This window comes from Anopheles gambiae, chromosome 2 (assembly GCF_943734735.2).
Source record: "Anopheles gambiae chromosome 2, idAnoGambNW_F1_1, whole genome shotgun sequence".
NCBI lineage: Eukaryota > Metazoa > Arthropoda > Insecta > Diptera > Culicidae > Anopheles > Anopheles gambiae.
In genome coordinates this window covers 2,008,858-2,031,843 of record NC_064601.1, presented here as the reverse complement: position 1 = coordinate 2,031,843, position 22,986 = coordinate 2,008,858, and the positions used below count along the sequence as shown (strand labels likewise).

The 22,986-nt window shown below is 51.0% G+C and overlaps 9 protein-coding genes across 9 annotated transcripts; 6 read left to right on the top strand and 3 right to left on the bottom strand.

Moving 5' to 3' along the window:
• The first annotated feature begins 237 nt into the window (after positions 1-237).
• Positions 238-2,383, top strand: LOC1281919 (glycerophosphodiester phosphodiesterase 1). The gene is made up of 4 exons (XM_321897.4): positions 238-1,095; positions 1,189-1,387; positions 1,458-1,642; positions 1,717-2,383. Exons 1-4 carry the CDS (start codon positions 596-598, stop codon positions 1,877-1,879), a joined length of 1,047 nt encoding a protein of 348 aa, XP_321897.4. The 5' UTR covers positions 238-595; the 3' UTR covers positions 1,880-2,383.
• A 110-nt stretch (positions 2,384-2,493) lies between these two features.
• Positions 2,494-3,675, top strand: LOC3290448 (trypsin 3A1). The gene is made up of 3 exons (XM_321900.4): positions 2,494-2,890; positions 2,974-3,311; positions 3,407-3,675. Exons 1-3 carry the CDS (start codon positions 2,639-2,641, stop codon positions 3,630-3,632), a joined length of 816 nt encoding a protein of 271 aa, XP_321900.4. The 5' UTR covers positions 2,494-2,638; the 3' UTR covers positions 3,633-3,675.
• A 365-nt stretch (positions 3,676-4,040) lies between these two features.
• On the top strand, positions 4,041-10,555 carry LOC5667665 (transmembrane protease serine 9). The gene is made up of 8 exons (XM_001689321.3): positions 4,041-4,321; positions 4,394-4,677; positions 4,758-5,089; positions 5,151-5,348; positions 8,091-8,284; positions 9,402-9,703; positions 9,780-10,117; positions 10,180-10,555. The coding sequence occupies exons 1-8, from the start codon at positions 4,264-4,266 to the stop codon at positions 10,376-10,378; spliced, it is 1,905 nt and encodes a 634-aa protein (XP_001689373.3). The 5' UTR covers positions 4,041-4,263; the 3' UTR covers positions 10,379-10,555.
• On the bottom strand, positions 5,635-6,980 carry LOC5667664 (trypsin-7-like). Its single transcript, XM_001689322.3, has 3 exons — positions 6,597-6,980; positions 6,191-6,525; positions 5,635-6,112 (listed from the first exon to the last, which is right to left on the bottom strand). Exons 1-3 carry the CDS (start codon positions 6,906-6,908, stop codon positions 5,920-5,922), a joined length of 840 nt encoding a protein of 279 aa, XP_001689374.3. The 5' UTR covers positions 6,909-6,980; the 3' UTR covers positions 5,635-5,919.
• On the bottom strand, positions 7,205-8,258 carry LOC5667667 (trypsin alpha-3). The gene is made up of 3 exons (XM_001689323.3): positions 7,983-8,258; positions 7,558-7,892; positions 7,205-7,469 (listed from the first exon to the last, which is right to left on the bottom strand). The coding sequence occupies exons 1-3, from the start codon at positions 8,256-8,258 to the stop codon at positions 7,277-7,279; spliced, it is 804 nt and encodes a 267-aa protein (XP_001689375.2). The 3' UTR covers positions 7,205-7,276.
• Positions 10,556-11,084: 529 nt separating the features above from the next.
• On the top strand, positions 11,085-12,009 carry LOC5667666 (trypsin alpha-3). Its single transcript, XM_001689324.3, has 3 exons — positions 11,085-11,285; positions 11,372-11,724; positions 11,802-12,009. Exons 1-3 carry the CDS (start codon positions 11,085-11,087, stop codon positions 12,007-12,009), a joined length of 762 nt encoding a protein of 253 aa, XP_001689376.3.
• A 599-nt stretch (positions 12,010-12,608) lies between these two features.
• Positions 12,609-13,863, bottom strand: LOC1281921 (trypsin alpha-3). The gene is made up of 3 exons (XM_321901.5): positions 13,371-13,863; positions 12,955-13,298; positions 12,609-12,869 (listed from the first exon to the last, which is right to left on the bottom strand). The coding sequence occupies exons 1-3, from the start codon at positions 13,683-13,685 to the stop codon at positions 12,677-12,679; spliced, it is 852 nt and encodes a 283-aa protein (XP_321901.5). The 5' UTR covers positions 13,686-13,863; the 3' UTR covers positions 12,609-12,676.
• A 972-nt stretch (positions 13,864-14,835) lies between these two features.
• LOC5667668 (trypsin alpha-4) lies at positions 14,836-15,895 on the top strand. The gene is made up of 3 exons (XM_001689325.3): positions 14,836-15,391; positions 15,475-15,575; positions 15,646-15,895. The coding sequence occupies exons 1-3, from the start codon at positions 14,867-14,869 to the stop codon at positions 15,836-15,838; spliced, it is 819 nt and encodes a 272-aa protein (XP_001689377.3). The 5' UTR covers positions 14,836-14,866; the 3' UTR covers positions 15,839-15,895.
• Positions 15,896-17,438: 1,543 nt separating this feature from the next.
• On the top strand, positions 17,439-18,659 carry LOC1281920 (trypsin alpha-3). Its single transcript, XM_321898.4, has 4 exons — positions 17,439-17,788; positions 17,858-18,088; positions 18,176-18,279; positions 18,366-18,659. The coding sequence occupies exons 1-4, from the start codon at positions 17,477-17,479 to the stop codon at positions 18,556-18,558; spliced, it is 840 nt and encodes a 279-aa protein (XP_321898.4). The 5' UTR covers positions 17,439-17,476; the 3' UTR covers positions 18,559-18,659.
• The last annotated feature ends 4,327 nt before the right edge of the window (positions 18,660-22,986 follow it).

Genomic DNA, 22,986 nt, shown 5'->3' with positions numbered 1-22,986 from the left:
GAATTTCTGTTTAGCCTTTTCTTAACATCGATATAAAGCTTAAACAAGCGGACAATCCCTTAAGAGTCAAGAAAGCATCGCATAGCTTTAAAAAAACCCGGAAAAATCTTGTATTGCTCAGCACGTCCCGTGCTAAGTGAAAACATAAATTACCTACGGAAGAAAATGCGCACGGCGAGCCTGTACCGTATGCGGTTCGGTAACTGCCAATAGAGTATCGATGACATGACCTGTTTTTCTATACATTACAGGAAAGGAACGAAAAAAAAGAAACATGAGTAAACATTTACTTTTCTCCTTGTTTTTTCGTTAAGCTGCCATAAAATTAGCCAATTGGCTAGTGCATTCGAAAAAGAACAAAACGCACCTTGCAAAGCAAGAGGCGCTACCGGCCACCTCGCTCGAACCAAGAAAACAAATGTTACGAAATAGCAAAATGTTGTAAAAACAGTGCGAAAACGCGTTTGTAGCGCAGCGGCGAACGACAAAACACGAACTGTGTGGTCTGTGGACAGGCAGGAGGAGGTTCATCAGCCAAATCGTGTGCTCCCCGTCCCCGTCTCCCGCCCCAACCGGCTGCATATTCCCTTTCCGCATGTATTTAGCGACAATCTTTAAAGTGTGCAAAATGCTTTATCAATTGTTTTGGTTCCTGGCAACGTGCTGCACCTTCGTGGTGAATACGCTCTGGCTGTGCTGCAACTTTGCCTCGGTCGGTATTCCCTGGTTGATGCTGCTGCTCTTCCTCGTCTGCATTGGGTCGAAGTTTGTGAAGCTCAACTCACCCGCCGACGATGTCGTGCTGTCCATGCTGTCGAAGAGCGAAAAGGGCAAGGAGGCCAGTGAGGCACTGTACTGGCCGGTCGTCCATCGGGGCGGGGCTTTTGACGCGCCGGAAAACTCGCTGGCCGCCATTAATCAGTGTCTGGCGCAACGGTGTCAAAAGATTCTGCTCGATCTCAGCATTACCAGCGATGGCAAGGCGATCATCCTCCACAAATCGACACTCGAAAAGGCCAACGTGACCGAACCGATTCACAAGCTGCCGTTCAGTTTCTTCGAAAGCTTCAACATCACCGAACACCATCCGCTAGGGTAAGTGGGAGCGACACGGCTGCCGATGGATGGTTACCGGCGCCTACTGTTCAGTCAAGTTGTTAAGTTCGATTACTTTCCCACACAATGCAGCCAACTGTTCCAGAAGGAGAAGGTACTGACGTTCGAAAGACTGTTGAAGCTGCTAGAATCCTCGGAGGTGACCGTGCTGCTGCGAGCGTCCCAAACGAACTCCGCACTGTTGGAGATTGTTCGCGAGACGGCCGCCAAGTGTCCCATCTTTACGAAACGGATCATTTTCTGCTGTGCATCACCGACAGCAATCTATCAGGTAAGCTAGACCGAACACTACATCTGGAGCAACACTGCTGGCAGCGGCACTAATCTCTTTCCCATTCCAGCTTCGTCAACAATGTCAGGATCTGGTGTGCGGTTTGTGGATGGACAAGTCCTGCTTTACGATACTGCCACGCTATCTGAATACCTCGACCATCCTGCTATCCATTGTAGGTGCCATCTATCGAAACATCATAGCACCGGTGATCGGTGTTAGTCTAGTCTTTATTCATAAGGATGAATTTAACGCGTAAGTATAGCGACCGAGACGCGCTCTGCCCAACGGCCAACCGGATTGACCTTCATTTTGCACACCATTTGCAGACAAATCTCAACGCTGTGGAAGAACGTCGGCGTTCGGCCTATTGTTTACACAATAAACTCGCCGAACGAGAAGCGCTACTTTCAGCAGGTGACCAAAACGCTCTATCTCACGGATTCGCTCCGCTCCGAGCCGCAGCTAATATTCAAATCCAAACGAAAGTAATAGTCAGCGACGTGCGATCGCGTGCGAAATCGCCCCGAAATCGAATCGACGAAGCCTTTAATTTAAGCGAAAACTCTATATGTATGTGTGTATGTGTGCGAATGTTTTGTGTTAAGCTATTTAGTTTTCCCTTGCGGCGGTTTTTAGCTTTACGTTGCACGCGCAACAAGCATGTGAAGCATGTTACTATTTTACGTTTATAACACATTTGCAAAGCGAATCACACGACCGGCAGCGCGCGTAGCTGGCTGGCCTTATTTATTTACGTTAGTCTCAGGTGTCTCTAATCACACACACACACACAAGTAACACGCCAAGTATTAACACGGGCATAAGGATGCATTTCAAGAATCGATCCTAGGTCTGGTCCTGTCAGCGCGATTTAACACACTTCACTCGCGAAGTGTCGCCTAATGTAAGCTCGCGTGTACACCAATCGAAAGTGTAATGCTGTAAGATGGGGGGTGTCTCGAAATAAAGTGTACAACGATGGTACTACCAGCATTGGTCGCGTTTTTTGGTTGCCACCTGTACTCGACTATTCGCACGCACAGTTTCGCTTCTACTTGCTCTGTTTACCGCCTGCCTCGAGCGGCCGAGAGAGCAACATATTTAGAACAATTTGTACAGCTGTCCCGGAAAGTGCTGCTGGCATGCGGGACATGTGTGCGCGCGCGCGTGCGTGTGTGTTGTGCAAGAGATCGGCACAGAGTGTGGTATAAATCAGTTCATCCGCATAAACTTGCGCTATGATACGGGATGATGGCGCCGTTGCTGCAGCTAATCGTTGTCGCTGCGATCGCTGGGGAAGGAGTGCTGGGGCGTGAAGCCGCACCACCACCAGCACGTGCCACCGGGCGCATTGTTGGTGGCTGGGAGGTGTACATCGGTCAGTTTCCCTATCAACTGTCGCTCGAGTACGATGGATATCACATTTGTGGAGCATCGGCTGTGGCTCCCCGGCTGGCCCTTACCGCTGGCCATTGCTGTATCGGAACGAACGAAACGGATGTAAGTGTATGGGTTGGCCGCTGAAGGTGAAAGGTGTAAAGCGTTGTACTAACACGTGTATTTTCTTCTCCTTCCATGTATAGCTCACTGTCCGAGGAGGAAGCTCGACGCTGGAAGAAGGTGGAATAGTGTTCCCGGTGAAGAAGCTGGTCATACATCCCGACTACGACGATTCGAATCTAGACTTTGATGTGTGTGTTCTGCGGATTGGTGGAACGTTTCAGAATAAGCCCAACATTGGCATCATACAGCCTACGAGCAGTGGAACGATTCCGAGCGGCGAGCTAGCCATCGTTACTGGCTGGGGAGCGACAGAATCGAATGGCAACTTCGTGCCGAACCTGCGATCACTGGCGGTGAAAGTTTGGTCCACCAAGAATTGCACCGACCAGGCAGCGAATTATATGACCTCCTCCGGAAGGTATAGTGTGCTATTTATTATGTATTTATTATGTTCCCCTTCCTACCAGCTTTTGCTGATCGTATGTTCTATCTATTTCCTTTGCATGTGCTCAGCATGATGTGCGCTGGCAGCGTCGGACGCTCGTTTTGCGTTGGAGATAGCGGAGGTCCCTTGGTGTACGACCAGCGGCAAATAGGCATCGTATCGTTCCTCATAAACGAGTGTGGAGGCACCGCACCGGCCATCTACACCCGGCTATCCCACAGAAGCGTGAGAGATTTTATTCGACAGCAGATAAACAACGATCAGCGGCGCATGGCGCAGGCGGCGACCGGTTGAGCACAGAAAGACACGCGCCACATGGCGGATGTTTTCAAATTCATTGATGTGTTTTGGTACATTGCACCCTGCACGCGTGTTACACATTCGAAAACCGGGAGGGCTCGGTAGACGGTTGAACAAACAGTGAAAAGCCGCCACGTTCTTCCGGTTTTTTTGCTTTTTTGCTCTGCCTCCGTTGATAAGCGTCAAATTTAGGTAGACGAGTTTTAGGTTGTGACGTCGTGATGCTGCTGTTTTGTTGGTCGTTTGCTGAGAGGTAAAGGCTATGAAGGCACTAGACAACAGAGAGAGCATCCACTGCTGGAGCTCGCTTTGTAGAGTGTATTGGGCGGTACAATCGTCTGCAACTCCAACCATGACGTGCGGGAATAGTTATCGGGCTGACGGGCCCAGTCCATCCAGCATCCTTCCGCGATAAAGCGGCCAGCTCAGCCAGCCAGTATCTTCTGTTTACCAAGCCGCGTGCTAGATAAACCAGACCAGCGATTTTGGTCATTTATTTGATATAAGTCTCATCGCTGCCTGTGGGCGCGTTCATTAAGTCGAGAATAATCGCACCAGAGTAAGGTTTTTGGGGTGCGTTGTGCTTAAATACCGACGCGCTGTAGACTGGGTGAACCGGGGAAAAATGCGCCAGCTGCTACTGCTGGCTGCACTAGTTGGCGGTGTGCTGTGTATGACCGTCGGTAAATCGATAGATCGTGAGTTTGAGCCGGAGTTTGCCGTTTGAATTGACCGGTTTGCAGTTTGAATTGCAGATTACAACAAGTACTACTATTCGCGGCAGCCCGACCTGTTTCGTCTGCTGCGCAAGTATCACCTGTGGCCGAGGAACGAGACGCTGAAGTTTGAGCGCCCGAGGCAGGATTTAAACGTACCCAGTCCGTTCATTTTCGGCGGCGAGAGTGTGGCTATCGAATCGTACCCCTATCAGCTGTCGCTGCGCCTGGAGGGAACGCACATCTGCGGTGCCTCGGTCATAGCGGAACGATGGGCACTGAGTGCGGCCCACTGTCTGGATGAGGCGTTGTACCCGTCCGCTGTAAGTGAGGGAACATTTCCATCGCCTTGAAGTGCTTTTGTGGTACGCGTGTGTACGGCTTTCCGTTCCCTTTCCCGTAGATAACGTTTCGCGGTGGGACGCCGCATCGGCTGGCGGGTGGTTACATTTTCCATGCCGAGTACTACCTGCTGCATCCAAAGTTCGACCGACGCACGCTGGACTACGATGTGTCCGTGACCCATGTGCGGGAAAGCTTCTTCATCGATCCGATACGGGCGGTAACGCTGGCCAACACCAACACGTACTATCCGATACCGTCGGCCGCGGTCGTGACGGGCTGGGGCTTGGCGGATGCCGATGGGTACGAGCCGCTGATACTGCAATCGCTGGAAATCTACCTCCAGCAGAAGCAGTTCTGTTGGACCTCGACCATCGAAGCTCTTACCGATCGGTAAGTAACCGGCCTACCGGCTCGCAGCGATGATCTTTCAATGGAAAATAACCTTTCGCAGACAAATCTGTGGCGGCAGTGGCGTTTACGGGAAGGAAACGTGCTACGGCGACAGTGGCGGACCGCTGGTAATGAACGGCTACCAGGTCGGGATAGTGTCGTGGGGCTCGGACAACTGTGCCGTAAACATTCCGGGCATCTACACCTCCCTTACGAACGATGAGGTGCGTGCGTTTATTAAGCTGAATACGAACGTTTGACCCGTTTTCTCTTCGGAAATGGTTCACTTTCTCTCCGCTAAATTAGGGATGTAATAAATAGGACGAAATACAGAGACCGAGAAGACATCGATTTAGATACTCGAGATGGGTAAGCTTAATTCCGCTGGACTGGTTTCTCACAGGGCCAGCAGTGTGTTTGTAACAGGAAGTCGATCATATCTAAATGGTTTTATAATCATAATTTCTACGCGTTCGCACCCATACTACTGGCAGCAGCCGTTTTCGGTAGTTGTTAGAGACACAACTCTGGACACACGTTGCGAGGAAAGGGTTGGAAGGGGCGCTTTATTGCTGCCAAGAGTAGCTCTGATAAGGTAGGAACAGATTTATCATTGTGCTCTGATAGCGAATAATGAATTGCGAGGCAGCAGACCGACGGTGCGGACCATGGCCGATGGCCGGGTGTCCATGAGGGGCTTCCCCCCTAGGGTATGTTTTCCGACAGTACGCGCGAGTGATAAGAGATGACTACGAACGCGACGACCACGACTGGTGTAGCCAATCATTGGTGCTAAGAGTACGAACGATGCGTAGTTGCTGGGATTCGTGTTAAACTCCCGTGCGCTCTAGAATGAAGCTCCGGACGGTGGGATTGGCAGTGTTTGCAAACACCGATGGCAAGTTGCCGGAGCATTCCGATACGCCCCAGGACGCGATGCCCATCTGGTAGCCGTTGATGACCAGTGGTCCGCCACTGTCACCACCGCACGTATCGCGACCCGGCTGGCCAGCGCAAAGCATTCTGCGAAGGTGAAGGAGAAAGCCATGAGCTGTGGTAGTGTGTGTGTGTGGGTCAACCTGGAAGACAGGTTGCACTTACTCCTCCGTTATCCACTCTGAGGGCCAACTATTGCGACACTGGTCGAGGGAGATTAAAGGCAGCGCCACGTACTGTAGCTGCACTGGCAGTGAGCCCGGCACGTTCAGAAGACCCCACCCGGTTGCGTTGGCCATGGTTCCGGGAGCAAACCCACTAGTTGCCGGGGGCAATACAACGGGCACTATAAACTGTCCCACCATTTCCGTACCCGTTTGAAGCACACACACATCGTACTCGATCGTGTACTCGCTGAACAGTGGATGGTTGATGATCTGGGTGATTGGGATAATCGTTCCACCAGCCAATCGATTCGAAGATCCCGCTCGAAGGGACATCTGAAGTGACCAAAAAGGGCATGATTCATTCGCTCTTGTTACTTCCGAGTTTGTACTGCCAAGGACCTTACCTCATTCATCTGCGGTATGGGATAGGTGCAGTGGGCGGCCGACAATGCCCACCGCAGTGCGATGACGGACGCACCACAGGCATGTACTCCACTGCGCCGCAACGACAGCTGGTAGGGGAAGTTTTCTATGGGCGCATCGCGTCCACCAACGATTCTGGCACTCTTCCCATCATGTGACGCACCACCGCGGGATGGAAGTTGCCGGTAGCCAACGATGGGCAGGCGTGAGTTGTACCGTCTCCAAACATCCACCTCCGAGCCACTGGCCAAGACGATGACGATAGTGCAGAGCAGTGTAAGGTGGTAGCGCATGATGGAAACGTTATTCTATGCGCGGCAGAACCGAGACTAAGGTAGTGCTGAGATTTTGGGATGCCCCAAATCGGTGATCACTGTACCTGGTGGCAAGACGGTAGGTTTCATTTGATTAGATAGTGCCAAGATGCCCAAAAACCCCCATCTGTACAAGCTGTGAAGCTAGTGAATCATCAGCCCTATCGACCTATTGCCTCACAAGTGTGATAAGTCGCATCCCGAGCGAGATACGGAAACCAGAGGAGAATGTCATCATCCGAATGGCCGTATGATCAAGACATGTACGACAAGCGTTTGTTGCGTTAGCGTTTTGGTTTTAATTATCCATTCGTTTGACTCGTTAGAAAGAGCGCATCAGTCGCTTCTTACACTCCAGTGTTCTGGCTGATGAAGCTGCGGATGCCGGCGTTACCAATGTTGGCGTACACTCCCGGCAGAGGTCCACCGCACTGCACTGCACCCCACGAGACAACACCGAACTGGGCTCCACCAGTGACCAGCGGGCCACCGCTGTCACCGTTGCACGAGTCGCGGCCCTGAACACCAGCGCACACCATGCTAGAGAGAGAGAGGATATGGGAGATCCGTCGATTAGTTAATGTACCATTGAACCCCCAACCCTTAAGGCCCTCGGTAGGATACTTACGCGGCGGTGATACGTCCAGTTCCCCACTGCGAGCTGCAGGTAGCCTGGGCGACGACCGGGATGTTGACGGCGTGTAGGTTAACCGGCAGCGATCCTCCGGGAGAGGTCAGACCCCATCCAGAGACGACGCTGTTGGTGCCGGCAGCGAAGCTGGTTCCGCTAGCGACCAGACGGATCGGGGCAATGTTGGCACCGACGAACGAGGTGGTGATACGGATAACGCACACATCGTTGTTCAGGTTGTTGCTGTTGTACTGCGGGTGGTTGATGATCTGGGCGGCCTGGAAGATGACACCACCGCCGGTACGGCTGTCGCTACCACCGCGGAACGAGATCTGAAATGGGGGAAGAGGGGGAAAACGGGCAGGTCATAAAGGGGGTTTCTGGGGTTGGCGGTGCTTGGCGCGACGGTTGCTACTACTTACGGAGGCAGCGCTCGGCATCGGGAAGGTACAGTGAGCAGCGGACAGAGCCCAGTTGGAGGAGATAACCGAGGCACCGCAGATGTGGTTGCCGTTCTGGCGCAGCGACAGCTGGTACGGGAACTGGCTGATCGGGACGGTCGAGCCGCCGACGATGCGGCCATTGTACTCGGCGCTGGTGCCGGCATCCAGGCGCACCTGCTTGGACAGCCAGATGCTCTCCTCAACGCCAGCCAAGGCACCGGCAACGAACAGCGACAGCAGGATGAAGGCCTTCATGGTTAACTCGTACTGGGACACCGAAAGTAATACACTTCCCTGGCCGCGGCACGGTAGCTTTTATACGGCAGCACCCGTTATCGGTGGGCACCCGCGACAAGTATCCGATGTTCGATGCGGCATGTTTCGTTTTTTGGCAATCTGATCGCAAGCGCACGGTAAATCGATCGACACGATAACGGGCTACAGAAATCAATAAAAACCGGGTAATTCCAGGCATTAGGTCTCTTTGCTCGCGCGCACACTGCCATTGGCAGATAATGCCTGCCTTCGTGTTGGGTCTTATCGCTGGCAACATACAGTCTTGGCTTAAGGTGCGTGTGTTTTTTGGGGAAAATCTCACCTCGTCACGGATTTATTGCCCTGCTCCCTGTTGACAAATTCGACGAAAAGAAGGTCGTAAAAGGAATGGGAGGTAGTCCGTAGGTGCTCTGCAGTAGCTGCTGCTGCTGCTGCATTCGATAAGCCGAAGTCATCTTGACGTCATATCAGCTAGAGACTCCGGGAAATCTTGCCGGTAAATCGGTAAAGTGGCAATCTAAATTTAAAACGCATTATTCGCACAACTTCTTCTTCTTCTTCTTCTTCTTTTTCTTATTCTTCTTGTTCTTCTCCTTCTTCTGCTTGTTGTTCGCGACCAGCGACAGACCTGGCAATTGATAGGGGAGTGCACGATGTAAGTCAGCATTCGGAACACGGGGACACATTTCCCGTGTTTTAAAGTAAAAAAAACAGCTCGCAATGTAAAGATCGTATCATTCGTCATTGTCGCTCTGGGTCTACTAGTTCTACCTCTACCCGCTCTTATCGGGGATGTTTTGACGGCAGTTTTGTTTTGCAGATCGCTGTGTGTTCTTTGCCTGGCCAGCCAGTCGATCGAGCTGCCACTGCGCACGAGAGCTACCAGTCGTTTGGCGTACGGCGCGCGGCCGCGCACAACAGTGAACAGAGACGTTGCGCGTATTGCAATGAACCGCTGGAACACGGCGGACCTTTCGCACGGCCACGCTCTTCCGCGCGTTTACTCAGCTGACGGTGTCGTCTGCTGCGAAACGAAAAAAATGGCTGCGTTGGAAGGGGTGGGACGAATGCACGAAACGCTTTTCCATCCCGGCAGAATGTGGTTCGAAATCAGTTGGATCTGACCGAGATCTTCAGCAAGTAAGATGCGAGCGGTGTTCTTGTCCTTGGGCTTAGTGTGCCTAGCTGGGTTGGCGGTGGATGGGCAGACGAGAAGCAGGAGCTTCTTCGATTTCTTCTTCGACGTCGAGAACAGGCTGCAGAATGGGCGCATAGTCGGCGGCTCGACGGCCACGATCGCCCGTTATCCGTTCGTCGCGTCACTGCGACGATTCTCGAACCACATCTGCACCGCGTCGATCATTTCGACACTCCACGCTGCTACCGGGGCCCACTGTACCTACTCGTTCAAATCCTTATCCGGGGTAAGTAAAGGAATGTGGGCGCAGAACTGTGCACGTGATCATCATCGCCAACATCATCGTTTGCCCGGTTTTGCAGGTGACCATCTACGCGGGCAGCACGAGCCGCACGACCGGTGGCCGAGTGTTCGTTGTGACGGACAATTTCATCCACCCGAAGTATGATCCGGACACGTTCGATTTCGATGTGGCCGTGCTGCGCGTCAAGACACCGTTCACGCCGAACATGAACATTGCCTCCGTGCCGTTGGTGCCGGCCAACTACGCCGTGCCCGATAAGGTGCAGCCCACCGTTGCGGGCTGGGGTCGCACATCGACGGGCGGAACTCTCTCGCCGACGCTGCGTGCCGTAGCGATCCCCGTCATGGGTAACATCCCGTGCCAGGAGCTGTGGATTGATACGGATATCACGGATAAGTAAGATCATTTCCCGTTCGTAATGGTAATGGCAGTAGTAACGTCTGACGTCCTCTTTGCAGTATGCTGTGCGCTGGTGCCAAGGGCAGAGACGCTTGCACGGGTGACAGTGGTGGGCCGCTGGTGGTGCCGACCACCAACTACTTCCAGCTGGTCGGTATCGTGTCCTGGGGATCGGCTGCGTGCGGTAGCGAATATCCGGGAGTGTACACCCGCATGGCTTCACCCTCCATTCAGAGCTTTTTAGCGCAGTACGTTTGATGTCGTTGATCGACGCCCGAGCGATCGCCTCCGTTCGATTGAACTAGATGGTACGCAGATTGTCGGCTGACCGTATCACAACCGTGGGAATGGCTGAATGACAGAGCAGGGAACAGGGAATTAGCACACACTGAACCGCCCGGAAATAAACTGAACCTTTGAATGATAAAAAAGGAAGTTATTGTTTGAAAATCTCCACAAAGCAATCTCCACTGTTTGATGCAACTCATATCCTCCTTTCTGTCGGATCTGTGCTGTTCGCGTAACTCAAGACCCTGAACGCGGATTGTCTTAACATAAGCCTTCCGTCATGGCTGCGGATCAAATAACGCTTTGTTTGGCTAGTGCCCCTTAGTTTATTACGAAGATCAAAAGGCCATAAGTATTCGTTGAAATCTGCTACCTCCCCTCCATTGCGATTTGCGCGTGTCATGCCCAATCGCTGCCATAGCGTGTGGCGAATCTTTCGCCCCTGGCACAAGTTTGCACAGTTGGTTCAATGGTTGAAGTTTTGGGAATCTCGCGCATACTTGTTGCTTTATTTTTCGTGCCATCCTCAGCCACACGAACACGCACCACCCAGTCCACCCAGTCCTTGGGTGACAGCCCTTGCCAGCACACAAGCATGGGACTTTTTGCATTGGTTTTGCTCTGGTGCGTTAGTGACACACTCGCCGCCAGCAAGGAGGTAGAAGCATGGCGCGCGATGCAGGTGCGCCGACCCACCCCGTTCGAGGTGCGCGTGACGGGGCGCATCTTCGGCGGCATGGAGACGAACATCAAGGACGCTCCCCATCAGCTATCGCTGCGGCGCTTTGACTCGCACATCTGCGGCGCATCCGTGGTGGATGCATCGCTGGCCATCACGGCAGCGCACTGTTTGACGCCCAAACCACCGCCCGAGTTTGTACGATCGCAGGCGTGACTGGTGTGTTTGCTTGGTTGGAAGTCTCACCTTACACTGTTTGCTCTGTGTTTTCCCTTCTGTTTTAGATCACCCTCATGGGAGGCTCTACGAATCGGACGGATTACGACGTGGGCGTGATATTTAATGCGATCGAACTAATCATCCATCCCGGATACAATTCCAACACATTCCACAACGATGTCGCCCTGGTCCGCATCGAGGGCACGTTCGGGGGGTACGAAAATGTGGCCCCGATTCCGCTGCGCACTCGCACGATATTCACCTCCAGCTCCAATCCCGTCTACTGCACGGTTTCGGGCTGGGGTCTTACCAACATGAACGGCGACGGCCTTCCCGAGATACTGCGCATCGTGCGCATTCCGCTGGTGCCGTACACCGAGTGCCGGCGGAAGTGGAATCCATTTCCGATTACGAGCTCGTAAGTAGTAGTGGCCGTTGTTTTGCGATCGTGCTGTGATCGAGTGTGCTCATTTGTGCATTGCCTAATGCTTCCAGCATGATCTGTGCCGGAGAGCTGCGGAAGGACGCGTGCAACGGTGACAGTGGCGGCCCGCTGGTGTGTAATGGGCAGCTGTACGGCATCGTGTCGTGGGGCTCTAACCAGTGCGGCAGCTCCTACCCGGGGATATACACCAGCATTCCGGCGGTATTAAGCTTCCTGAGCGAATACATGTCCCCGATGCAGTTCGACGCGACTCAATGAGGGAGTGGAGCTTAAAAAAGGGGAGTAAGCGAATGTCGCGGTGTAGAGATGTGCGGAACAAAAATAAACGATTAACTCCTACTGAAGGATTGTTGGGACGATCTGCTCCAGGGATTGGTTTTGTTTATCCGACAATGGGGTGCGTGGGTTCGAAGGTCTCACACTGTTCAAGACTGTGCAATTGTGCTTGTGCATAACTTTATACGATCGAGGCATGATCGAGAGGCAGGAAGGCATGAAGAAGATGAAAAAGAAGATTGGAAGAATAAAGGTAAAAGCACCTCAGTGAACCCTACTAGACAATGCTCGTAATTAAATTGTTTATTAGATCTGTTCAATCTCAATTCATCTGTGGTAGCTCCCTAACACAAAGGGTGAATATCTGCTCTAGCACTGATTCAACGTACCTTACACGTGTTGTAAAAAACAGTGTACCAGATAGCGCTTTGTTTGAACAAATGTTCGATGCCAGAGATACTAGTCAGAGTGTAGCCTCCGTTGAACAGGCAACCAGGCTCTTCTTCGACGTTGCCACAGCAAAATGCCACGTATTGTACGTAGCGTCAGTTCGGATTAAACGAAAACAAGCGCTGTAATAATAAGATATGATGCTACCGTTTATTGTAACCGATCTACAAGCACCCTTGGGTTGCCTTTGAGCAGCAACTTATACGCCACTGTTTTCTTCAATAAATTTGCGAATGTTTTTGTTGCCCACGTACGTGTAAATGCCCGGGTAGTCGCTGCCGCACCGATCAGCACCCCAGGAAACGAGCCCAATCTGTACGCCATCCTGCACGAGCGGGCCGCCGCTGTCACCGTTGCACGAGTCGCGTCCCGGATGACCGGCACAGATGGCACTGATGAGCGAGAGAGAGAGAGAGAGAGAGAGAGATGATAAAGAGTCAGATGAAAGCAATACGGCCCAATCCAAGCTACACTTACGTCCACACGATCGGTACCGGGCGCCACTTGTTCACGCAGGACGAGTAGCTCACGATCGGGATGCGAACCGTGCGCAGGGTCGGTGCCAGCATCGAATCCTGCGCCGTAAGGCCCCAGCCACTCACGGACGCAACGCTGCTCACTCGCAGCTTGTACGTGGTCGAGATGAGCGGAATCGCGGCCAGATTGGGGTGATCCAGGAAGGAAGTCACGATGCGTATGATGGCCACATCGGAGAGGTAGGTTTTGAGCGAAAAGTCGGGATGGGTGGTCACATTAGCCACCTTGAACAAGATGCCGTTCGTTTCGTCCGTTCGCTTGGTAATTCCGGCGAGCAGGGTCAGCTGTAATGGAGTCGAGCGTGAAAAGGGTCATCAACTATGTTACCTTCGTTCTTCTAAGGCCCTCTTACTAACTCTGTTCACGTCCGAGGGCGGCGATTGACAGTGAGCGGCCGAGAGCGCATGCTTGGCATTGATGATCGATGCGCCGCAGATGTGGAAGCCACTGTCACGCAGCGACAGTAGATAGGGCAATGGTTCCGTCAGCTCGGTACCGCCGACAATGCGGCCACTAAACTTTTTCTGCCCATCGCCGTTGGGCGTCGCCTGTACACGCCGCTGCCGGGAGGCCCAAGCATCCTGCGCCTCGTTGCTCCACACGCCAGCGATACAGAGAGCGAGCAGCACCAGGCCAGCAGGAACGACACCCATCTTGTTGAACGACACCATCTTTCGGTAAACGACAGTAAACTGATGAGCCGTGCTGGCGGGAGGCGAAAAATATAGATCCAGCGTGGTGTTTTGCCTACGGTTGCGTGCTGCCTGTGTTAGGACAGCTGGATCGGTTTTCCTTTCCCCGTTGGCGAAAATGGTACGCAAAGTCTTCCGCGTTGTTAGAGAATGTTTGTTACGCTTTTTGAAAATAGAGCGAATAAAAAAACAACAGATTGAGCAACGATGACGCATGTGAAATGTGAGCTTGCGTTCGTAGTTTAGTTGCTAAAATGTGAAATATTCTACTTTGGAGCTAGAAGATGTCGATCATTTGCTCTACAATTTCAATTTTCGGTCATTATAACATTACTCTTTTTTGAGTTTTCTCTCGACTTCTGGAAGCTTCCTGTTCGGCCAATCTTAAGTTTCAGCTATTGGTCGATACAATAGAAAATAGTAATTCATTACAGTAATTTACAGAGGCGTATTTCGGTTACACCACCACAGGCATGTCAAACTTATTTTATTCTTCCCCGATACACTTCTTCCAGGTGAGCGCTAAGTGGACGATATGAATGATCAAACTTATTTCAAACTTATTAAAATTTATTAAAACACAAGCTGATTAGAACTGTCGCAATGAGAAGATGTGTAAAACCAATGATCATAAATCTTCGTAATCGAGTAACCCTGTACATTAGCGAATATTGGTTTTGATGGCGTCTGTAAAGAGACCTATAGACCTAAAAAAACCCCTCAAGATAAGAAGTGTTACGTTGCATACATTCAGCCGGAAACCGATACGACGGGCGGGTTAAACCAGCTGCTGGACGTGTTCGGTAGATATGGAAGCGAGCTCGAGGTAATGCATACATGTACCGGGAGCTTTTATGTTGGGGTTTTGTTTTGAAATCGACTCGTTTGTCTCTGATCAATGAAAGTGAATTGGGCAACGTGAGACGTTGGTTTTGCTAATCACATCCGATAACTGCTAATCGCACGTAATGGGTGCTGTTTGATAATGCAGGGGGCACCTGAGAAGACTGATAGTCTGAGGTCTGCGGAGCCACGCACGATCGGGCGAAGTCATTATCGTGGTCCAGCTGATTGGCGGTGGCGATTGTTTCTTGGGGGAGGTATAAAAGAAACAGACTGCATAACACCCGCCATATTCGTACCGTATTCGGAAGAGCAACATGAAGGCAATCGTGGTGTTGGCATTGTTCGCGGCGGGCGTAGCGGCCCTGACCGAGGAGGAGGTGTGGCTGCAGTACAACCGTCGCATGCCGGGCGAGTACTACACCAAGGGACTGGTTGAGCAGCCCCCGTTCCAGGGCCGCATCTACGGAGGGGTCGAAGCCGACATCGCCAACTATCCGTACCAGCTGTCGCTGCGCCGTGGCACGCACAGCTGCGGAGCGTCGGTGATTTCTGCCAACTGGGCCCTGTCTGCTGCTCACTGCACGTTCCCGGTGCCGGCACCGGGTGTCATCACGCTGCAGGGCGGTAGCTCCAACCGCACGTCCGGTGGCGTTGTGTTCGACGTCGAGCAGATCATTAACCACCCGGAGTACGACGACTGGAACCTGCGAAACGACGTGTGCGTGCTCCGTACCACCACTACGCTGAGCGGAGAGAACATTGCCATCATCGCCTTGGATCCGGTCGGTGCCACCCACGCTGCCGGTTCCCGTGCTGTTCTGAGCGGATGGGGTCTGATTGTAAGTGACGCTGGAGGAGCCTCCGAAAAAAAGAGTGTGGAAATGGCAATTACATGGTGTTTGTTGGTTCTCTGCTTTTTCAGGAGGATAGAACTCTTCCACATATTTTGCGTCGCGTCGATATTCCAGTGGTTGACCAGGCTGCTTGTGAATCGTCGTGGGGATCTGGCTGGGTTACTCCTGAGTAAGTTGAATGCGTCACAAGAGGTACATTGCACAGGGCTAATCGGTGTCCGTTTCCAATATGCTTACAGCATGATCTGCGCTAGCGAACCTGGACGTGATGCCTGCAACGGTGATAGCGGCGGTCCGCTGGTGGTTGGCGGCCGGCAAATCGGCATTGTATCCTGGGGCGATACCCAGTGCGTCGGAACCAGCCCGGGTGTGTTTGCTCGCGTTGCCTTCCCGTTGATCCGCAACTGGATCGCCCAGACTACCGGTGTCTAAGCGAATGGGAGTTGGAATGTGGGATGTGAATTGGGAATAAAGTTGGAGCTTACTGTACATATAGTCAACGATTGGCAAAGATGAAGTTCGAAACAAGGGCATGCAAGGGTAGATTACATGCGTAGATGACGTTAGAGATGATTTACAGCCATTGTGGTGTTATTGCTTTACGACTTTCGATAACGGCAACTGTAAAATTAATCGAATGCAATGGCGCAATGGCATCCCGCCGAGTTAATCCAATGTCCTTCACATGCTTAATATTTGTCGATCGAGCCAGTTTGGTCTGGTTTTAATGTGCCGCCAGGAACTGTTGTTTGTTTATTTGTTTTGGTGTTTGGCTAAAGCGACTCAACAACAACTTGGTCGATAAGTGTCGATAAGCCCTGTCTAAATTAATTTTTTTGCTTCTGTCTAGGTGGGCAGACACGTAGATTGGTTTATTTGTTATTTTTCCCCATAAAATTGATTACTTCTAAACTGAGTAAGCTCATCCTTTTTTCTCTTCGGGGAATAATTGTAGTTCGAGGCTGGTAATCTTTCGAGGAGAGAACATTGCCGACAAGCACGCTAGGGCCTGTTTGCGGCACACTGCACGTTCCTTATGCCAGCACTGAGCACGGTTACTCTGATTGTTGAAACATCGGCCCTTGGCTTAGATGGACACCGACCCTAGTGTCGTTATAATCATCAACCATACGAACTATAATGACAGGAGGACGGAGTTTGACGTGTCTGTATTGCATATGAGGGAGAACTTGACTTGAATTTGGAACGGTGCAAGTGCCAGGATCTCGCGTAGTTCTTGCAGAATGGGGCTACACTGTTAGGAAGAAACTTAGATGTAATGGAGCCAGCGTAAGCCGTACCTACACTATTGTTTTAAAGACTGTTGCATCTGTTTCGAATTAAGTATAGCGCGTCGACATACCGTTATTTTCCGACGAAGAATGTGCCTTTCCCGGCGGAATGGATCCCTCTAAAGTAATTTGTGAATGCATAGAGTAGTAAGATTTCCTTTCATGTATCTTTTTCCACCTTAAGTCTGATTTACACAGCCGAATATGGAAGGGATGCGTGTAATCGTGATAGCTTTTGCCCATTGGTTTGTGCTGGATGTCAGGTAGGCACAATATGCACATTTTGAAGATGTTTTGGTGTGAAGATATTAACACCGAAATGCACCTAACTAAGAGCCAAACTCTGCCAGAGGGCTCAGTTCAGTAGCACTAATTTAGCAGGTCTCTGGTTCAGCCAACTTCTACCCCAGCACTGTGGACATTGTGGCTTTATCAACCCGAAGCCTCCGTAGGTTTGCACTGTAGCATTAAACAGCACAAAGCCATGAGTGAGTGGTTGTTGCAGGGTGGCGATGTGCGTATAGTTCGCACTCTGATGCTTGTTCCTGGTGACAGGCGCCTGATTGCAGTACGATAGTGTCAGCGAAAGAAATTGGCAGAAGTCACTGTTGGACAGCGGACGTACAATGATTGAGTAGACGGGTACGGGTGTCCATGGGCGCTTTCGCCGGTGGCTTCTGAAACTGCATCCCGTTCATCCGGCATGCACGTGCTATAAATATCAGGCCCGGGGTCGTATGTACCACTTATAGCAGCAGTAGGGTCCAGCGGTGCAGTAATGAACGTGTTTGTAGTGATTTGTGCAGTGGCGCTGGCCGTAGCAAGTGCGCAGGATGTAGCGAGCACGGTGTACGGGCGGCGCATGCTGCCGGCAGGTGCACAGCAGGTCGACGATCGTGCACAGCAGTCGGTGGGCAGCGTTGGTTCGCTGAAGAAGATCGTCGGCGGTGAGCCGGTTAGTATTGAGACGCACGTGTACCAGCTATCGCTGCGCAGCTACGACTATCACATCTGCGGTGCATCGATCATATCGAGCGTTTGGGCACTTACTGCGGCCCACTGTCTGTTTCCCGACCCGGATCCGAGGACGGTAAGTGCCGTAGGGTGAGCAGAGCGGTGAAGAACGGAGCGCGAGTAATGAGTTAAACGGGACTTGCAGATCTCGCTACTAGCGGGAACCGGCAGCCAGTCGACCGGTGGCCGTATCTACAACGCAACTCGCATCATCATTCACCCGATGTACGCTCCCAGCACGATGGACAATGACGTAGCAGTGATCCGGGTCAACACTCACTTCAGTGGTCCCAACACCGGATACATCGGTCTGGTGCCTCTGGGTTATGAGCCGATGGCTGGAGTGCGCGCCATCGTGACTGGATGGGGACGTCAGGTAGGTCGCGTGCGAGAGGTACAGAGCTACCTCAAATTGTTGTGTGTTGACTCAAAATCAACCCCTATCGCTGCCCATGTCTCGTAGAGCGAAGGTGCGAAGCAATCGATGACACTGGCCGGAGTGGAAATACCCATCGTAGATAAGGCCGAATGTATGGATCAGTGGAGCGGCGTACTGGTATCACCACAGTGCGTATACATTGCTACAGAAAGACTGAGTCTGAAAACTCAAGATGCTTTAACACATACTCAATTCTTGCCTTTTTCATTTGCAGGATGATCTGTGCCGGAGAGTTGGGCAAGGACTCGTGCAATGGCGACAGCGGTGGCCCACTCGTGTCCGGTGGCCGCCAGATCGGCATCGTGTCGTGGGGATCGACCAAGTGCGGCGGTCCACTGGCCGCTATCTACACTAACCTGGGCAACGCGGCCATCCGCACCTTTATCAGCTCGACGACGGGCGTCTAAACTAACGGTGACGACGGTGGCGTGGTGGTACGAAATAAAAAAGAAGCAAAATAAATGTGTCTTCACATTGAGTGACCATTATCAGTGGTTGATGCACAAAAGCCAGAGTTGATATCGTTTGCAATGGGTTGATGGGCAACGTTCTTCGACTGGTTTGACTGTCTTCGATGTGGTTTGTTTATTTTTACCGATACTTTTGGCCGATTGCCTCTACGGCAGACCGTACATGCATTATTCTTTACAAATATTCTCCTTCCAGTTACCTTTTACCGAGTACAATCGGTTGTGGAATTGTGCATTCGGGGAAAATGGCTTGAAGCAAGCCTAATCAATGCTTTTACTTTAAACCTTTATCTGACGAAGAATGTGAAAGCTTTACTCTCGGAACATATGATGTACCATTGAAAGTATTCTTTTGATGTAATGAATTGGTTTTATCTGAATTCTTCGCAAATGCCTGATCCAACTCTTCATCTAGTTGTTGTATAGTCAGTAGAGTCACATGTTTTATCGAGAAAAGAAAGGAAATTTCTTGGCAAGAAAAGTAAGAGTTATTGAACGAAAAGGTTACTTAGCTGAACACATTAAATGTGTTTCCTTATCAGTCCTCTTATCCATTCAATTAGGCCATCTGTTAGATGATGTTCTCTGATATCCATCTTTAAGGTTCGGGTAACGTCGGGTAACAGTTATTCTTAGGTCGGGGGGGAAAATTCTTCATCACCAAAACACGCATATTGAATTCCATCACTCATTGGAGCAGTATGTCTGTCGTGTGCCTGAATTCAGTGCTTCATTTGTGTGTGCTTGTGTGTGTGTGTGTGTGTGTGTGTAGAATATGTTGTGGTAATCCGGTTAGGAAAATGTGATAGAATCAACGGACAAAAGTAGCAGTACGGTCCACTGGCAGATGAATATGGATCAGTTCGATATACGGTAGTTTATTTCCTGTTTTATCCTGATGAAGTTAGGAATACAATCGGGTGGGCTATTCGTTTCTCCTAGTTGTTTTAGGAACGGAACAGCAATATCCCGTTCATCTTTTTAGCATGACTTTTGAACAATAATATAAAACATTTTTTGCAACATAGTTTGATACAGTTTTGTCGCGGAGTAGCTAAGAGGCTGATAAGGGTCCGTCCAGCATGTGTGGCTGTGTGTGTGTGTCTGTGTCGGCATGCATATCTCTTACGCCTGACACACCATCCCGGTTCGCATATCAAACATCATACGTGGCACGCTTGTCTGGCAGTTTGTATGGACCGGCCCTGCTAGCTCAACGAGGCGTATGATCGTCACTTCACCAGAAAATCGTATGCAGCAAGCTAATAATAATAAAAAAAGAATCAAAATTCATCTTTATCCTTTCCCGCGGCTGTCCTTGTTTAGAATAGAGACGCTTGTAAGTGACACGGGAAGTGACAAAAAACTGGGCACAACTTCCAGCCACCGGGTGGCTGCAGGACCCAGTAACAGCAGCAGCAGCAGCAGCAGCACCGTCATCATCGTCATCATCCTCATCGGTGTTAGGCGCAGAGCGTATGGGAAAGGAGTGACTCATACACTTTTTACCCCCAAACTACACGCAAAGACCGGCTGTGTGCCCGGTTTGCGGGATGTCTTGCACAGCATGGTACCGTGCCGTGATGAAAATGAAGTGGAAAATGTACATTATCTCACGCGGATAGACACGGGGATACTGCTCTCCCCTCCCACCCTCCCCCTCCTCGTACCCCTTTGGACCCCGTGATTCTGGTTCAGTGTTGTGGGATGAGTTTAAAAACGATGACATGGTTATGAGCCTCGTGCATGTGGGTGTGCGTGCGCGGGTGAGCTGGTTTCGTTCAGGCGATGAGTTCTAGTCGCGCACCCGTCATTTCTGACATTTGATGCATTAATTAAACATTGTTGTTCGGCGCTGTGTTCTGTTGTTGGCGGGTGGGTGGTTGGGTGTCGAACAAAGCAGCGGCAGAGCAGCGTAGTGTAACAATGATGCTCGTAAATGAAACCCCTCGAGCCATGTGCTATCTCCATGGGAACAAGCCAGCACTCCCAAACCCAGCCAGTGCACACGCTACGCTTAAAGCTCGGTTAAAGCATGCCATGATGAAACGGCTTACCCGTGGAACGGATGAAACACGTCATGGAAAATGGATTTTATTCGGAAACTATAAAGTTCAGTTTTAATCTCCCACCAACAGCGGCTCGCGCTCACACACACTCACACATCGTTTCGTAAAGTGCGAATACGTACGAACATTAAAACGCATATGCGAGCATTAAGAGCTAATAATGATCTGGCTGGAAAAGCAACAAAAAAAAGGGACAACTTCCAATCCTGACTCCTGATGAAGCTCAGGGCTCGATCTTTGCGAGCCTTACATTACGCCCACACACACCACGCATGTGGCGAGAGACACTAATGTCATTTAATTTTACGACTCTACCCAAAGCAGCTTGATTGCAAATTGATAATTACCACCGACCGCTCCCTTGGCAGCAGGGATAAAAGGAGGTTCGCTGACGTAGTACGTAGTTCCGGTCTTTTGCAAGGCCCTCCAAAACCGGTACCGATAAAGCCTCCAGGTGTGTACGGTCAAGATACTTTAGCCGATTCGGCAACGCTTGTTGAATACTAATGTTTGGTGCAGCCGCTAACTGCTCACCGGGGAGAACCATTCTCGCTCGGGCGTTGGTCACCGGGCTTTGTTCGGGTTGGGGTGGCCGGGGTGGCCGGGGAAGCATCGTAATGTCGGGTTCGTTCTGCCACACACCCTAGCACCGTACCAAGGCCCGCCTGACCTTGGGACGTGGAAGTTTAAAAACCATCATAAACGAAAGCTTACAGCGGGGTTTAAGTTAAGCGAGTGGTAATTGTGATTTAATTATTCAGCTGCATATGGAAAAACGCTGGTGTGGAGTCTTTCGGCTTCATGTTTGTGTGGGATTTAAAGGTGGATAAAGGTTGGAAGGAAGCAAGATTAATGAGGTAGCCAAGTTTTTAATCCTTTGGCACAGTTTTGCTGTACATATTAATAAGTTAATTGTTGCAGTGTTGTTTCCGCTTCCCCGTTTCCTGTTTGGTACCACAACAGCCACAACAGCTGCGATTCGAAGCGAAACACACAATGTTTCACAAAAAAAACCCGGAAAAATGAGTGTTTCTCGGATCAGCGAAGCTGCAACATTTTCTCACAAAGAGGAGAGAGAGAAAAAACGAAAGAATCAGCAGCAACGGGAGGAGTTGACAAGATTAAAAGCTTTTCGTGCAGTTGCATGTTTCCACGTTCCATTCATTTTATCTTTAAAGCTCGCGGAGACGTTCACACGGGAAGCGGGAAGGAAAGAATCACTCAGAATCACACGATACACCTATTCAGTTGCTTCTTATGCATGTAATCAGTGGCTCCGGTATGCATTTGTAGTCATGTATGGGGTTGGAATGTGCCCGATCTGGGAGGCGCATATGAGCAGAAGCATCGCCGGTGTTCTGCTTCTGCTGCGGCTGCTGCTGCTGCAAAGGAAAGCTGCTGTTACGGCGTAGGGGAAAAGGATGAAGAGGCTGAACGCAAATCCCAGCGTGCTGATAAAGTCCCACGTGCACGTTCGGAGCAGTGGCTTGGCATGTTTGTAAGATAGGGCAAAATCCGGCTCGAGCTTTTCTTACGCCTGCCATGCCGTTTTTACATCGTCCGGATGTTTCTTCGTCCACATTCAAGCATTACTATTGTGGTTTATTTCTCCCCCTTCAAGGAAGGAGGGCCCTGAAGGCGCCCGCAGCGAGATACGCTTGTCGTACAACAGTTGTATCGTTGGTTTATGCAATCAGTTCAAGTACCCACTCGACGGCGCATCGCAGCGCCTGCAGCCGGGGTGCTGCATAAATGGGAATGTAAAAGCGGAAAGAATTATTCCTTCATGCGCGCACGTCAGGGCGGGCAGGGACGGAGCGGAGCGAGCGGGGCAGCTTCAAAACTGTACAAAAGGTTGAATATTGCGCCCGGGGCAGATTGCGCGCGGTGGAATGAACGAAGTCCCAGCAGAAGAAGGACAGCCGCGTCTAGAGTGGCCTTCGGTCTGTGCCAAGGGGTGTCTTTTACCATCCTTTGGTTGCATTTTCTTGAGGTTTTCTCTCAAGGGATGTGCGATATTCGTGTTTTTTTCCGTCGCTGCTGCTGATAGGCTGTTCAAATTCCAGACGCCCGCCCGGCCAGCCACTGTGTGCTCTGGTTTGGATGGCCGGAAATTAGCGTCACCCTTCGTTAGGCAGGGTTGCAGCACAAAGCGCGTGCGAGAGAGAGGTAGCTGGGCTCGTGGGTGAGCAGGTAGAGGTTATGCAATTTAGAATGTGGGCTGGGTTTTTGCTGCTGTTGACTGAGTATGATTTAAGTGGATTATGCTGACAGAAGCTGAATTGTGATTGTTATT

Bases quoted from the DNA above. Each gene is read 5' to 3' on its own strand.
- LOC1281921 (XM_321901.5), bottom strand. From the start codon at position 13,685: ATGGTGTCGTTCAACAAGATGGGTGTCGTTCCTGCTGGCCTGGTGCTG. The intron at 13,299-13,370 runs GTTAGTAAGAGG...ACTCCATTACAG, and splicing joins CGCCCTCGGACGTGAACAGA to CTGACCCTGCTCGCCGGAAT. The intron at 12,870-12,954 runs GTAAGTGTAGCT...CTCGCTCATCAG, and splicing joins CCGGTACCGATCGTGTGGAC to TGCCATCTGTGCCGGTCATC.
- LOC1281920 (XM_321898.4), top strand. From the start codon at position 17,477: ATGAACGTGTTTGTAGTGATTTGTGCAGTGGCGCTGGCCGTAGCAAGT. The intron at 17,789-17,857 runs GTAAGTGCCGTA...CGGGACTTGCAG, and splicing joins CCGACCCGGATCCGAGGACG to ATCTCGCTACTAGCGGGAAC. The intron at 18,089-18,175 runs GTAGGTCGCGTG...CATGTCTCGTAG, and splicing joins TGACTGGATGGGGACGTCAG to AGCGAAGGTGCGAAGCAATC.
- LOC5667664 (XM_001689322.3), bottom strand. From the start codon at position 6,908: ATGCGCTACCACCTTACACTGCTCTGCACTATCGTCATCGTCTTGGCC. The intron at 6,526-6,596 runs GTAAGGTCCTTG...TGGTCACTTCAG, and splicing joins CCATACCGCAGATGAATGAG to ATGTCCCTTCGAGCGGGATC. The intron at 6,113-6,190 runs GTAAGTGCAACC...TCACCTTCGCAG, and splicing joins TCAGAGTGGATAACGGAGGA to AATGCTTTGCGCTGGCCAGC.
- LOC5667667 (XM_001689323.3), bottom strand. From the start codon at position 8,258: ATGAAGGCCTTCATCCTGCTGTCGCTGTTCGTTGCCGGTGCCTTGGCT. The intron at 7,893-7,982 runs GTAAGTAGTAGC...CCCCCATTTCAG, and splicing joins CGATGCCGAGCGCTGCCTCC to ATCTCGTTCCGCGGTGGTAG. The intron at 7,470-7,557 runs GTAAGTATCCTA...CTCTCTCTCTAG, and splicing joins ACTGGACGTATCACCGCCGC to CATGGTGTGCGCTGGTGTTC.
- LOC3290448 (XM_321900.4), top strand. From the start codon at position 2,639: ATGATGGCGCCGTTGCTGCAGCTAATCGTTGTCGCTGCGATCGCTGGG. The intron at 2,891-2,973 runs GTAAGTGTATGG...TTCCATGTATAG, and splicing joins TCGGAACGAACGAAACGGAT to CTCACTGTCCGAGGAGGAAG. The intron at 3,312-3,406 runs GTATAGTGTGCT...GCATGTGCTCAG, and splicing joins TATATGACCTCCTCCGGAAG to CATGATGTGCGCTGGCAGCG.
- LOC5667665 (XM_001689321.3), top strand. From the start codon at position 4,264: ATGCGCCAGCTGCTACTGCTGGCTGCACTAGTTGGCGGTGTGCTGTGT. The intron at 4,322-4,393 runs GTAAATCGATAG...TTTGAATTGCAG, and splicing joins TGTGCTGTGTATGACCGTCG to ATTACAACAAGTACTACTAT. The intron at 9,704-9,779 runs GTAAGTAAAGGA...CCGGTTTTGCAG, and splicing joins CGTTCAAATCCTTATCCGGG to GTGACCATCTACGCGGGCAG.
- LOC5667666 (XM_001689324.3), top strand. From the start codon at position 11,085: ATGCAGGTGCGCCGACCCACCCCGTTCGAGGTGCGCGTGACGGGGCGC. The intron at 11,286-11,371 runs GTACGATCGCAG...CTTCTGTTTTAG, and splicing joins CCAAACCACCGCCCGAGTTT to ATCACCCTCATGGGAGGCTC. The intron at 11,725-11,801 runs GTAAGTAGTAGT...TAATGCTTCCAG, and splicing joins CCATTTCCGATTACGAGCTC to CATGATCTGTGCCGGAGAGC.
- LOC1281919 (XM_321897.4), top strand. From the start codon at position 596: ATGTATTTAGCGACAATCTTTAAAGTGTGCAAAATGCTTTATCAATTG. The intron at 1,096-1,188 runs GTAAGTGGGAGC...CACACAATGCAG, and splicing joins ACCGAACACCATCCGCTAGG to CCAACTGTTCCAGAAGGAGA. The intron at 1,388-1,457 runs GTAAGCTAGACC...TTCCCATTCCAG, and splicing joins CACCGACAGCAATCTATCAG to CTTCGTCAACAATGTCAGGA.
- LOC5667668 (XM_001689325.3), top strand. From the start codon at position 14,867: ATGAAGGCAATCGTGGTGTTGGCATTGTTCGCGGCGGGCGTAGCGGCC. The intron at 15,392-15,474 runs GTAAGTGACGCT...CTGCTTTTTCAG, and splicing joins TGAGCGGATGGGGTCTGATT to GAGGATAGAACTCTTCCACA. The intron at 15,576-15,645 runs GTAAGTTGAATG...ATATGCTTACAG, and splicing joins TCTGGCTGGGTTACTCCTGA to CATGATCTGCGCTAGCGAAC.